Source organism: Crocodylus porosus, unplaced genomic scaffold, assembly GCF_001723895.1.
Source record: "Crocodylus porosus isolate Cpor-Errol unplaced genomic scaffold, CroPor_comp1, whole genome shotgun sequence".
NCBI lineage: Eukaryota > Metazoa > Chordata > Crocodylia > Crocodylidae > Crocodylus > Crocodylus porosus.
The window spans coordinates 21,067,961-21,081,608 of NW_017728950.1; the positions used below are offsets into that span (position 1 = coordinate 21,067,961).

At 46.2% G+C, this 13,648-nt stretch overlaps 1 protein-coding gene across 2 annotated transcripts in view; it reads right to left on the bottom strand.

Annotated features, from left to right (window-relative positions):
- TDRD7 (tudor domain containing 7) overlaps positions 1 to 13,648 on the bottom strand; it is a 96,166-nt gene that overhangs the window by 71,398 nt on the left and 11,120 nt on the right. For both annotated transcript variants that reach the window (XM_019555198.1, XM_019555197.1), the window contains exon 3: positions 4,416 to 4,557. In XM_019555198.1, the coding sequence (XP_019410743.1) occupies positions 4,416 to 4,557 (142 nt within the window). The remainder of the gene's footprint in view (positions 1 to 4,415; positions 4,558 to 13,648) is intronic.

The following is a 13,648-nucleotide window of genomic DNA, read 5'->3' on the forward strand; positions in this document are numbered from 1 at the left end:
TTGGGATGGCTGAAGTCCCACACACAGCCTCACTCCCAGTGCTACTGCTGCCCACCCCACACACAGCCCCCTGCCAGTAAGAGCCCAGAGCTGCCCCAACCCACAGCTGCTGCCCACCCCACCCAGATCTGGGAGCACATGCCCCCCAAGCCCTCCCAGGGTGCGCGCAACAGTGGGAGCCACACCCCCCCCAACCCCAGACAAGTTGCGGCTCTGTCCGGCACCCTGCCCTAGCTGGGCAGTGCCTGCCTCAGCCCGCTCCTCCCTCACTGCAGGGGCCTTCATCTTCCCCCACCTTCCTCCCCACCATGCCCCTTCCCTCCCCACTGCACTTGCACCACAACAGACTTACTAGCCGGACGCAGCTCTTCAAGCAGCTGGGCTGCATATTAGAAACTGGATAGTTATCCATGGATACGCCTCCTTAAAAATCAGCTAATTGGCCCCCAAAATCTCTACCGGTAAACCCCTAGTTTCCTCTCAGAATTTTCACATTTTGGAAGTAGTAAGCTTGAGGGATGTTCCAGGTGCACAGCCACATTAAGTGGCTAGCCCCCTTTTTGGAACTTACCATATCTTGGCTATTTATATGGAAATTCTGCTCCATCTGGAGAGCTTAGTATTGTTCCATTAACCTCAAGCACAAAAACAGAATACAACACTAAGGTAGAGCAATAGCTTTCAATTCATGGGCTGAGAACCCCTGGGAGTCCACAGACTATGTCTTAGGGGTCTGTAAAACACAACTATGATCAAAAGTATGTGAATACCCACACTTCAAGTCAAAGGAGTCCACACCTCCATTTGAAATTTCCAAAGGGTTCCACAAAAGAAAAAAAAAGGTTGAAAGCCATTGAGGTAGAGGGGTCTATCACATATTCACTAAGTGTAGGGCAGAGATCAGTAACCTCTTACATACAGCAAGCTGTGCTCAGCCACTTTGGCCAATTCAGACTTTAGCTTTAGAGCAGGAGTAGGAAATGTTTTTTGGCCTGACTGCCAAAAAAACTTGTAAGGTGCCAGAGTTCTGGCATGCCAGAAAAACTGGGGTGGCGGGTACAAGGCAGGATGCACTACATATTAATCATAAACATTTTTTTTTTTTTTTTACAATAAATACCAGTTTTCTAAAAGGTCTTGTTGTGTATTTAACTATGTTGTGATGAGATGGAAGAGAGGGGGAGGGAAAGAAGGGAAGAAAAAAGAAATGGGAAAAAGGAGACAAAGAAAAAAGAGAGGAGAAAGAAGAGAAGAAGAAAGAGAAAGGAAGAGGAGAGAGAAAAAAGGAAAAAGAAAGGGGGGGAAGGGAAAGAGGAGGATGAAGCTACAAGGATCAGCAGCTAGAGTCCAGCTGCCAGCCCACCCGCCAGAAGTGCATGTACAAGCATTGGGCCCATGAGGCAGCAGCTCTCACTGCTGTTGCTGGTTTCTCCCTTCCCCTCCCTGCCACCCCCACCCCAACAATGCAGGCAGGCAGGTGGAGACAGAGGTGGTACTTGGGGAGGCTTGCTGTGCAGTGTGGCAGCTGGGCTCAGGCTGCTTGCTGCAGTTCCAGCTCTGGCCAACAGTGTGGTGCAAGCTTTTTTTTTTTTTTTGCACCGGTCCTGGAAGCACTGCAATACCAGGTCAATGCATGGAGTGGACGGAGCACGCTCCAGTTCCACCAACCAATACCAAAAAGAATCTGCTCAATATAAACCTCCTGTGGAGGACATATCAGCGGGCCAAAAGCCCCACATAAGCGGAATGCAGGGAGGTGCAAGCTGCTTAGGCCCTTGCTAGCAGCCTTAGCAGAAACCAGGAAGGGGGTGGGAATGGTGGAAGCCTGTGATTAGGTACAGGGGCGGTGCCAGCCAGGGGCAGGGGAGGGCAGTGCTGGGAGGGGTGGGAGGTGACCAAGGCAAATTTTGGGGTGGTTATAGCCTCCATAACTCCTCCAGCTCTGTCCCTGATTAGGGACCTACCAAATTAAAAAAAACAAAACAGCAGAAGTGGGCTTCATAGTGACTCCTTTAATCTTGAAGGTTTCCCTGTGCTCTTGACGGTCCACCACTGGTTGGTGGAGGGGCTCTTCTGCTTGCTGCTCGCTCCCAATGACTCAGGAGGCAATAACTGAAGTTTTAAATATGGCACTGTTTTTGGCACCGATTAGCTGAGGGCCCCTGGCAGCCGCACTGTGTTGCTAACCAGCTGGGAGGCAAAAACTGCACCATATTTAAAACCACTGTTTTTACCTCCCCAATGATCAGAAGGGAGCAGCAAGTGGTGGGAGGGGAGGGGAGGGCGAGCAAGGGAACTTGCAAAAGTCAGAAGGAATAAGATGTGTGCAGCTCTTTTGATTTTGCAGGTTCCCCTGAGCACCACCACAGACATAGGGGTGGGGTCAGCAGAATGCAGGCAGTGTCCTTGCATCCCGCCTGTGTTCTCCTGCCCCTGGTACCTGCCACAGCACTGGGATCTGTCACTGCTCTGGAAGCCCAGAGCAGCAACTCTGTTAAAAAAAAAAATGTTTTAACGTTTTCCTTGACACCTCCTGGCATGCCAAGGAAAATGTCTCTGCATGCCACTAATTAGCACATGTGCCAGGGGTTGCCTACTATCCCTGCTTTAGACATTCACTTTATGAGCACTTCTTCATGCAAGGCTTGCAGGCCTCTGTAGAATGCTTCAAAACAAGTTTGAGATGCATCTTATTTCTGCACTGTTAATTTTAGGGTATGCAAGAATCATGTCAACCTCTTATATTAGCAATTACATCCAAAACAGAGGTGCAGAGGTGGCCTGCCAATCTGCATTGCTTTCCTAGCACAAGAACAAAAGTTCCAAGCTGCTGACCAGACTTTATCCTCACTGAGTCTTCTTCAAAATTATTTTCTGACTATGGTCAAAAAGCCATTAATGGAACCTTTGTGTACATCCAGATGGGCATGAACAGCAACGCCACACATCACACAGGCAGGTGTTCCCTGTGCTGTTGCTTTGCAGTGTGGGGTGGGGTTGACCCTGGGATCTCCCAGGGTTAAAAATGTAACAACAAAAAAAAACCAGGGCAGCACATGTGGCATCAGTGCTCACCACCCAAAACTGAGTCTGGCCAGCTGGAGCCATGTTCCAGCTGCTGGTCAGACTTCCTACTACAGCTGCAGCTCCCAGAGGCTCCCAGGACCCCACATAAGGCTGCTGGTCCCAGCCTGCCCTACCACACCTGGGGTAACCTGCCACATGCCAGAGCACATGCAGCACAGGCATTTCCTAGGGACAAGAAACAGCGGCACAAGGTGTACTGTTGCTACTTGTCCCTGGGGAAACAAATGCTCCTGCTCATCTAGACACACCTTTTGAGAGCATTTAGTTTGAGAGATAAAGGTGGAACTGCTTAGTTCAGCACCCTTAAAGAAAAAAAGTCTCTTTATGAATAGCAACTTCCAGCACTTGGAAAACAAGCAAACAGTGCTGACTAAAACAGACTGCTTTCTCTTCCTAGCCAGCTAGGAATGAAAGCAGCACCGTTACTGAGATAATCTCAATGTCAGCCCTCCAATGAGGAGATTGAAGGTAAAGCTCTGGTATGTTTCCATGCTGCCCTGTTATATCTTGTCCCAGGATGAGAATGCTCTTCAACTGGTCCTGGCGTAAAAAGTTTCCCGGGTTAGAGGCTGAGTTCCCACTATTTAAAAGCCATACCATGTGGTTACAAATATTTTCCTTTGGGCAGCTGGGCTTTCCTGGGAATAACCTGTTTGAGCCTGTGGCCTTAGTGCTGTGGCATTCTATTCTCCTTTTCCATGCTTTTGCCCCTTGATAGTGATACCTACTTTAAAAAAAGTAAAGTGGATGGAAGAATGAAAGCAGTTTGACTCCAAGTTGCAATCTCCACCTTTCAGAGAGGCAGAACATACTGTTCCTGTAGGAAGAGTATACGCTACTCAGTCTGCTTCAAGGATTTAATATGTATTGTAACCCTGCTCTGCTGCCTCTTCCCCAATCCTGCCATGAAGGAGCACCCCCAAGTAATTTTTCCCACCACTAGCTTTAAATAATCTTGAAAATCCAGTCAATCCACACTTGATCCTGACTAGGAAGGGAAGAAAGAGGGAAAATCTTAACAAAACACATACCCACTGCTTCCCAAAAACAACAACAAAAGACAGCTACTCTTCAAAAACAGCTCTTCTGTAGAGAGAGAACCCTTGAATCTCTACTGGACTTACAAACACACACACACACACTAAAAATGATATGCCAACAAGAGTTAGAAGGAAATAAATACTGAAATGAGTACATAAACTACTTCATGGATTGTGCATTCTTTTAATCTCTTATAGTCAGCAATAGTCCCTGAAAGACGACTTCTGATACCTGTCCATGACAAAAGCAGAATTAATTAAACTGTAGTTCGTGTTATGAATTCCTACCTACTAATGAGAATGGAGCTGTGTTCTTCAGTCTCATTTGGCAGTTTACTTGTCGTCCCACTTTCTTTTTTGAACTTCTCTGCCGAGCCACCAGTTGAGCAATTCGCGCAGTCTCTGCACAAGCAACAGCATGGCAAGTTATCTGTTCAAAAAGTAAGGAAGTAACAGGGACAAAATCAGCCATCAAGATCCATAGTTTTCTGTTTTGAGTGAAAAACTATACACTGTTTCTTATTTTTATGTGGGATTTTCTTACTTAAAACACAGAAGATTCAACACATTTAAGGAAAACCCCAGTAAACTGTTAATAATCTTTGACGCCCCAGATTTTATGTCTTCTTAGGAATGACCTTTCCTGCTATGACCTGTCTGGGAAATAAACCAGGAGACTACTATGCCTTGAATCTAGAGTCAGATTACCGGTGAAAGGACAAAAGTTTCCAGCAGAAGAATTTCTCATTAAATAGTTTAGAATAAAGTACACACGAACAGACTCAGGACATGAAGCAACGCTGTTTGAAGAGGTGCATCTGTAAGAAAAAAAATTCAAAGAAGAACAAAAGAAATTGGTAATGAGCAATCTCAATGGATTTCTTAAGCTAGCAAGTCCAGCTACATTGATATAAAAACAGTATTAGAGCAAATCTGGAAGCTTTATCCTTGTTCTGGCCAAGTGTCATTTTGCACTGGAGCAAGAGACAGTTAGAGCCATACTTATTTACATACATTTCTTCTTCAGGTCCAAGTAAAAAAGCCAGCAGAGTAGTAGCAGAATGTCTTGCATTTGAATGCTTGTTTAACTCTATCCTAAGTAGTTGGTCCGATAAAGGATACCACTCAAAAAATCCTTAACTTTCTGCTCAAACAATATTGGTGGTTTGCAGCTGCCTTACTGCCCTGCCCTGCTGCTCTGTTTACCTGTCTAGGTCCTACTGCTCTAGAGTCTGCAACTGGATACTATCTCTTTGTTTACATGCTGGCATTCTGCCTTTTTGCACTCTGATACCTTAGCAAACACCTTGGGAGCACACCTGCTTATTCTACCTGCTACTCCCTTTGCCATGGCTTCTCACTGTGTTTGCAATTAGACCCATAAAGGTTATGGACTTTTTTCCCCCTGTTGGGAGGGAAATGTTTAGAAAGGTCTCTTATCTCAAAACAGAAACCAGGGGACTTAAGCTAGTTTCCCATAACCAAGACACCATACATGCCATGCCACCTTGTGAGAAAGGATACTGAAGGTGACGTTAAGTCAACCAAGACAGAAACCACACCTCCAGCAGTATTTCAGCCACTTCTCTACTCTACAAAAGTAGAAAGAATCCTGGCACAGGGTACCAGCACAGATCCTTATTTCATGTCAAATATAGGATGGCCCTAAGCAGTAGTACTGCACATTTTAGAACAGCAGTCTAGGCACTCAGCTGCACACAGTGGGCCACCATTCCTCTCTAGTAAAGGTGGAAAGAAGAAGGGGGAGGGGTGCCCAGGTCTGGCATATCCCCTTCCAAACTGTGTGCTGCTGATCCTATGTGCTGGATCTAGTCATTTTGCAGACAGGACCTTGCCCATGGGCCATAAGTTGAGTGCCACTGGTCCAGAGGATACCAAGAGACTGACAGTCAGAAGCTCCACCTTGATGAAATCTGACCAAGATCCTACATAAAACTGACCAAGCCAGAAGTCACTCCCAGAATGACTGCTGCTGACAGTGCTCTGGCTGCCTACTAGCATCACTCAGGAGAATGGTCATGTTTACATCTGCCTTTATTGTAAGTGATTGCAATTGCATGACAAGATATGCAGGTGGCATGCCTTTTTATTTTAACAATGCTGACTGCAGCCATCTTGGGCTAATGCGAGTACCTTTCCTTGTTCCACTTCTCCCCCTAAGCTATGATCTTTATGGGTACAAAATGATGATACCCACTGACAAGTGCTCCCCCTACCCTGTTTCTTGATACCTTTTCTCATCTTAATGGATGAGGCATCCCCACCCCCCTTCACTCACCTATATACCTCTTACAGAGTCCATTGCTTGGAGATACCCCTTGACCCACCCCCAATCCCGACACTGCTACGTAAATCAGTTCCAAGCATACTTGGTTTCAAAAAGGTTTAAATCTTTGGCACAGAACTATGTACACAAGGAAATTTGTTACTAACGATATACCATGCTGTAAACACCACAGCAAACTAATATTGAAAATTATTATAATAAAAGCTATGTTCACAACTACATTGTTAAAATGCAATCATAGCTTTCTCTTAAGAAAAATGTTTACAAAAACTTGTTATAACAAATTCTAGAGGAAAAAAATACTTTTCATCTTGGAAAAGACAATACATATAAACACAAAATTCTTAGCTTTTTAAAACCTTCTAAGTTTAAAAAATGTAAATGTTTTTGCTGTCAGTCATTCAGCATTAATATCCAAAACACAGACAGCACTTACATTATAACATCTGAATGAAGTGACAAGTACTGTTATGTACTCTCATGCTTTGCCTCAAAAAAATGCCCGAAACTCACTGCAAAACAACATTACTCCCATATCAAGCTCAGTGTCCAGGAGACTAAATGGCTTCCCCCCGGCTCCTTTTTTTAAGAGAGGGAAAGAGTGCCATAACAGGGCTCTAGCACTACAATGCAGGGTTCCCTTTTCCAATCTATTCGCACAGTGGATTCTGCGCAGGTGTAAGGGCATAACATCAGAAGACATCTGGGTGGAACATGTGAAGGCTAAAGAGAATATTGGGAAGCAAGAGGGGCATTTTCTTTCCCATTTTGTCACATGGATATGGGACAAATCTTCCAACATTAGAATTGCCTGAAGAAACACAAACATTGTCATTAGTCTAGCCCTATAAGGAGTACCCTTCACCACCCCATTGATGCTGGCAATTAAATAAAGCTTGTCCTATGCAGCCACCCGTCATGAAGCCAGAAGCAAATCAGCATGCAAGCCACTGGATTCTAAGGGTGGAGTCTGAGTTATACAAGCACATCAGCATGCCAGTAAATATGGGAGGAAAGCCAGAAAGACTCTGAAGATATTAAGTCTGTAGATGACATGCTAAAACTGGGGCAAATACTTCTTTTTCCCCCACTATGAAACTTAAGTAACTGCTTGTTACTTCTGTCATCTTCTAAGGTCAGCAACTAACTCAGGGATGGTGGCCACCAATGAAAGGACAAAGTTAGAGTAAAAAGTGAGGAGGAGCTCAGTGTGGATCTCTGCAAAGTGCAGAAAGCTATCCAAAAATGGGGGAGGGGGGGCATGACAAAGCAGAATGTCACCAATAAATGCCACGTGCATGTGCACAGCTGCAGCTTGCATACAGCCAGGAAGGCAGCTTGGAGAGCAGCTTCCAAATAGTAAGTCTGAAATGGGGGGGAGGGGGAGCTCAGATCTAGGCCCCCAAGGTGAGAGGGAGTGGGGCTGGGGCACGGGCAGCTTGTTCAAGGGGCACCAGGGGTGGCTCCAGTCACTGCATGCACCCCCAGGGGAGGCCTGGGGGTGCATGTGCCCCCCGGGATTTATGTGCAGGGCGAGGACAGGCTGCTTGCTGCGAACTGAGGACGGGGCTGTGCCGGCCACTTTCCGGTGGGGGCTGGGCCAGGGCTGCACTCAGGGAAGGCAGGGGCAGCTGCAGGAGGGCTATGGCCACCCCCAAAATTCACTGTATTTCTCCCATTGCCCCCACCCACCCTGAGCACAGCCCCAGCCTGCCCCCCCCCACAAAAGAGGTCCGCACAGCCCCTGGCCCTAGCCCTAGCCCATAGAGGGCAGCCTGCCTTTACCCCATGCACAAATCCAGGGGGCACATGCCCCCAGTGTCTCCCCCACGGGTGCACGCAGCAGCAAGAGCCATCCCCCCTCCCCACCTGAGACTGTCCCACACCCTGCCCAACCTGGGCAGTGCCTGCTTCAGCCCCACTCCATCACTCACCGTGGGGACCTCGACCTGCCCCTCCTCCCCCCAATACCCCTTCCACCCCACAGACTTACCGGAAAGATGCTGCTCCCTAAGCTGCCCAGGATGCATATTGGCAAATCAGAACAATATTGGCTGATGTGGTCGGTTAATAAATCAGCCATCAGTATCAGCCAAAAAAAAAACCAAATCTTTAATTGGTGCACTCCTAGATGTTACCTAGAAGAAAGCACAACCACCCAACCAACTGACACCACCACCATGTGCAGGTAGCAGTTTACACATTATAAACAAGCAAAAGCTATTCCTTTAGTAAGTATGCTTCAAAGCTGAGCTCACCTTCCACCTCCTCTGCACCCCAAAATATCCTGAAGTTTAGCAACCCAGTACAAACATTTAAGAACTTCATCTGCTGGAAGCAGATATTTCCCACAAAGAACCCTGTAAAAGGAGAGTGGCTGGACCCTCCCTCCTTTTCTTTCCACCAACCTACTTTGTATCCTTATTGATGCAAGGACTATAGCCACCTCTATATTCCAGTTCTTACCCAAACCAGGTAGCTCACATTAGACTGCTAACCACAAGACAGCAGTGCCTTAAATCCCTCTTGCCAGTAGGACTGAGATGGACAAACCCTGTTCCACTAAGTCTCCACACAAGTCCTGACCATATCCTATTCAGATGTAAAGTTGGCTGGCCAAGCATCACAAACCTCACCACAGAACTTCCTGAGCCACTTCTGACCTTTGCCTTCCGGAACCCATAGTCCAAGATCTGTTCACCTTTATCCAAACCTGTCACTTGCAGGGCTTTTACTACATTTGGACCCAAAAGCTTCTTGCCCACCTGAATCTGTCCACACATGAAGTGAACATTCACTGTAGCTGTGTTTCTTCCCTTCAAAACCTAAAGATAGTAAGTCGGGGTGCTCAAGCCTGGCCTAGATCTGGTCTACAGAGCCATTCCACCTAGCCCACATGGGTCAAAAAATTTGGCAGCGGGGAAGCAGTGGCATTAATTGCTGCTCCCCTGCTGCCAAAATTTCCAGACACATGCAGACTTTTAAGTGCTCCAAAAATAACACCGAAAGAAACAGGTATTATTTCGAAGCACTTCAGCTTACACATATGCTCTACAGAATGTGACAGGACTATCCAAGGGTCCCCTAGCATCCCACGGTGCTCTCCCAAATCTCCTTGCCAGAACTGTAAGGCTAGAGGCCCCAGAACCAGGGGTCTAGCCCTTGTACTCAATCCCTGTACATCTCCTGGCAGAAAGGCACAGGGGAGTAAATTCCAGTTAATTTACCACTCTCAGGGGAATACAAATACTGATGAATTATTCAGTAGCCATCAGTAGTTGATAAGGAGACAGGAGGGAGACACAATAGTGGCTAATTACAACAGAGGGCAATTATGCCAAAGGTGAATTAATCAGTTTACTGTACTGAAATCATAGCAGAGAGCCACTGTGTTCATAAAGATATTTCAGGAGTTAAGAGTTATGCTAACATTCAAAAGAGAAGAGTTAAGGGCAACACAAGAGGAATCATAATTTTTAGAGTTTGACCCCTATGTAGAATACAGGAGCTTTCAGCTACCTTCAGCTGTGTAATTTCACCACACAGGAACAAGCCTGCAACATTTAGGGTGCGGCAGCAGTACAAAAGTAACATGGGATACCCTCCCCCATCATAGAAGGACTGGAAGGAACTTGTAAGATCATCAAGTCCATTCCCCTGCCAGGGGTAGGACATTATTGGGCTCAAGAAAGCTCAATGAGGTGCTTGTCCAGCCTCCTCTTGAACATCTTCAGGGATGGCGACTGCACCACCTCTGCTGGGAGTGTTCCAGATTCTAGTTACACTTACAGAAAAGAAGCTTTTTCCTTACGTCTAGCATGAATTTTTCCTCAATTAGTTTGTGCCCATTGGTCCTTGTTCTCCCAAGGCGTGCCTTTCTGAAGAGTTGCTCAGAGTTACCTCAACTGGAAACAAGGACTTAACAAGTTGAAAAGATGAATATTTGTACACATTTACACTAAAGCTGTTACACCAGTGCAGCTAACCGATGCGTGTCCTGGGATGAACATTCAGATTTTCTAAACATAGCAACCAACAACCAGAACAAAGAAGGCCCTAGTAAATTCCAAACAATGTTTTTATTGTATTTTATTGGTCTCTAAAGGCATTTATACACTTGTTATGGGAGGCATTTGGGGGTGGGGGGGGAGGGCTTTAACTAAAATGGTTCCAATTCAGGGCCCCAGGATCCTCACCAGCAGGGAAGTGAAAGCTGCAGTTTTAAACTTGGCACCCATTTTCAGTGCCAAGTTTAAAACTGCAGCTTTCACATTTGCTTCCCTGGCAGCTGGAAACAGGGCCCCTCTACCAATGGGGCTGATGGGTGGGGCAGAGCTGGGGTCTTGCCTGAAGAGCCTTGCTGTGCCTGTAGGCTGGGTGGCGCGGCATCTGGGAGGAGGGTGCCAAGCTGGGCTGGGAGAGCCCTGCCTTACCTGGAAGGGGGTCAGGGCCAGGCTGGCTGGGCCAGAAGTACTGCAGCACTAGAGCTCCCCAAAAGTAATGTTAGCCCCACTGCAGCTGAGCTACTCCACCAAGGGCTGCTGCCTGTCCACAGAGACACGGCGCAACACTCCCTGCTCCCTGCAAATTAGTGTAAGGGGGGGAAGTGAGATTCAGCCATGGGCGGCTGGTGAGACCGAGAGACTTTTTTATTAGACCAACTAAATAGTTAGAAACATTTTTCTTAGCAAGCTTTAAAAACCCTTTGTCATGCTGAAGAAGCATCTGGAGTTGGTGTGTACTATTCATTCCATCCAGGAAGAGCAAATAAGCCAGAGGCTGATCTGCACGCAAGAAAGCCAGTTAGTAAAGATGCAAACTGAGGAGTCAGTGGGTGAGACACAGGCTATGTGGGAGAAAGAGGAATGACTGTAGCAGGTAAAAGTGGAGAGGTTCTTGGTGAATCAGATGTCAAGCAGGTTATAATACATCATAAATCCAATGTCTATGCTTAGTCCAGGGGTGTACTTGGTAGCCATGTTGATCTGAGACCAGAAGAAATACAAAAATCTAGAACTCTTGGTTCCAAAATGGTACATTTTATTAGACCAAACGGGAAAACACAAAAAAAGCTGGACCCAGAGGGACAGCTTTCCATTTCCAGCTCCCTCTGTGAAAAAATGAAGTTTAATTCCTACCTATGAGGACTTTTTAACATCAATACTTTTTCCAGAACCTGATGAAGGGCCTTTGAGCCTGAAATCTTGCAGAAAAGGACAATTTTCTTGTGATTTTCCAGTTGGTCTAATGAGGAGGTATTATTACTTTGGAAACAAGAGTTCTAGATTTTGTATTTCTTCTATGTTCAGTCCATGATTTTTTTTTTTAATCCAGGAGGTGATGAAGTAAAGTTCATAGGCTTGTCTGTGAAAAGTGTTTTGTGAATTTCCTTTGAGGATTAATACTGAGAGATTGGACAGAGTGGTTTTCTTGTGAGAAATGTGCCCACACAGGTAGTTGGGTATTCTTATCTTTGATAGATTTCCAGTGTGTGTTCATTCTGGTGAGCAGTTGTTTGGTCTCTCCTGTGTATTTTCCATCAGGGCATTTGGTCCATTGGATGAGATGTATTATATTCCTGGAGGTTCAGGTGTAAGATCCAGGAATGGTGATGGCTCTGTTGTAGCATGTAGTAATTGTGGGGGTACTGCAGATATGTTGGCAGGTTTTGCATTTCTTTTCATGGCATGGTCTGGATCCATTTGGTGTGTTCTGGGCCTGAGGGAGTTTGCTTCTGGTGATGAGGTTAGCAAGGTTCGGTGCTCATTTGAAGGCTAGGATGGGTGTTTCTGGGAAGATCTCTTTAAGAATTGGGTCTCCTTCTAGTATGGGTTGCAACTGTTTGGGGATTTTCCATATAGGTTCAAGGGAGGGGTAATATGTCATAACCAGCAGTGTGCGATTCATGGAGGCTTTCCTTCTGCACTGCAGCAAAACTTCAGGTGGTATCCAGGTGGCTCTTTCAAATGTGCATCTCTCTCTCTGAAGGAGTGTCCTAGTTGTGTGAAAGCCTTTTTAAGATCTGTGAGGTGGCAATCCCAGGAGATCTCCTCAGTGCAAATTCAGTGGGATCTGAGGGCTTGGCTGTATATCACAGGTTTCTTGGTGTGTTTGGGGCGATTGCTGGTTCTGTGCAGATATGTATGTTGATCTGTGGGTTTCTTGCATAATGTGGTCTGTATTTTACCACACTGGATGCTGATCACTGAGTCAAAAAAGGAGATGTTGGTGCTGAAGTACTCAAGAGACAGTTGGATGGAGGAGCAATGATTGCTGAATTTCTGATGGAACTCAATTAGAGATTGCAGGTTTTCAGTCCAAACGATGAAGATGTCATCAATATATCTTAAGTATAGCAAGGCTTTGATGGTGCAGTCTTTAAGGAATTCTTCTTCCAGGTGGCTCATAAAAAGGTTAGCATACTGTGGGGACATTTTGGTGCCCATAGCTGTGCCCATGGCCTGGAGGAAATGTTGGCTATTAAAAGTGAAATTATTGTGTGAGGATAAGGTCAGTAATATCTTTGAGTCTGTTCTCGGAGTTGTCATCTTGCTCTTGTAGGTATGTAAGGCAGGCTTGGATGCCCTCCTGGTGTGGGATGTTGGTATATAAGTTGGTAACATCCATGATGGCTAGGAGGGTGTTGCTGGGAAGGTGGTCTTTGTTTTTAAGTTTTCATAGAAAGTCTGTAGTGTCCTGGACAAAACTTGCTCTTTGGGTAACAAGCAGTTTAACAGTTGATTCCACAAAACCCACTGACTCCTCAATTTACACTTTCACTGACTGGCTTGCATGCAGACCAGCCTCTGGCTTCTTTACTATTCATTCCATCCAGGAATAGCACACCAACTGCAGCTGCTTCCTCAGCCTGAACAAGGGTTTTTAAACCCAAAAGCTTACTAGAAAAATGTTTCCAACTATTTAGTTGGTCTAATAAAAGATATCAGATTTACCCAAAAAACTTGTCTGCCATGTTTGTACATTTGGCTGTAGTGGGGCTGGGGAGCAGGTAGAAGAAGCGGGCATGTTCTCCCCCAGTCTAGCAGAGTCCACCCAACCTCCCCTGCCACCACTAGAGGGGGAGGGGGAGGAGCAAGGGAAGGGGCCCCTCCCCCCAAAGCCCAGCTCCCATAGGGGAAGAGGGCCTCCAATTTTGTGATTGCCCAGGGCACCAGTACACCTTAAGCCACCTCTGTGCTCGCCGCCACCCCCA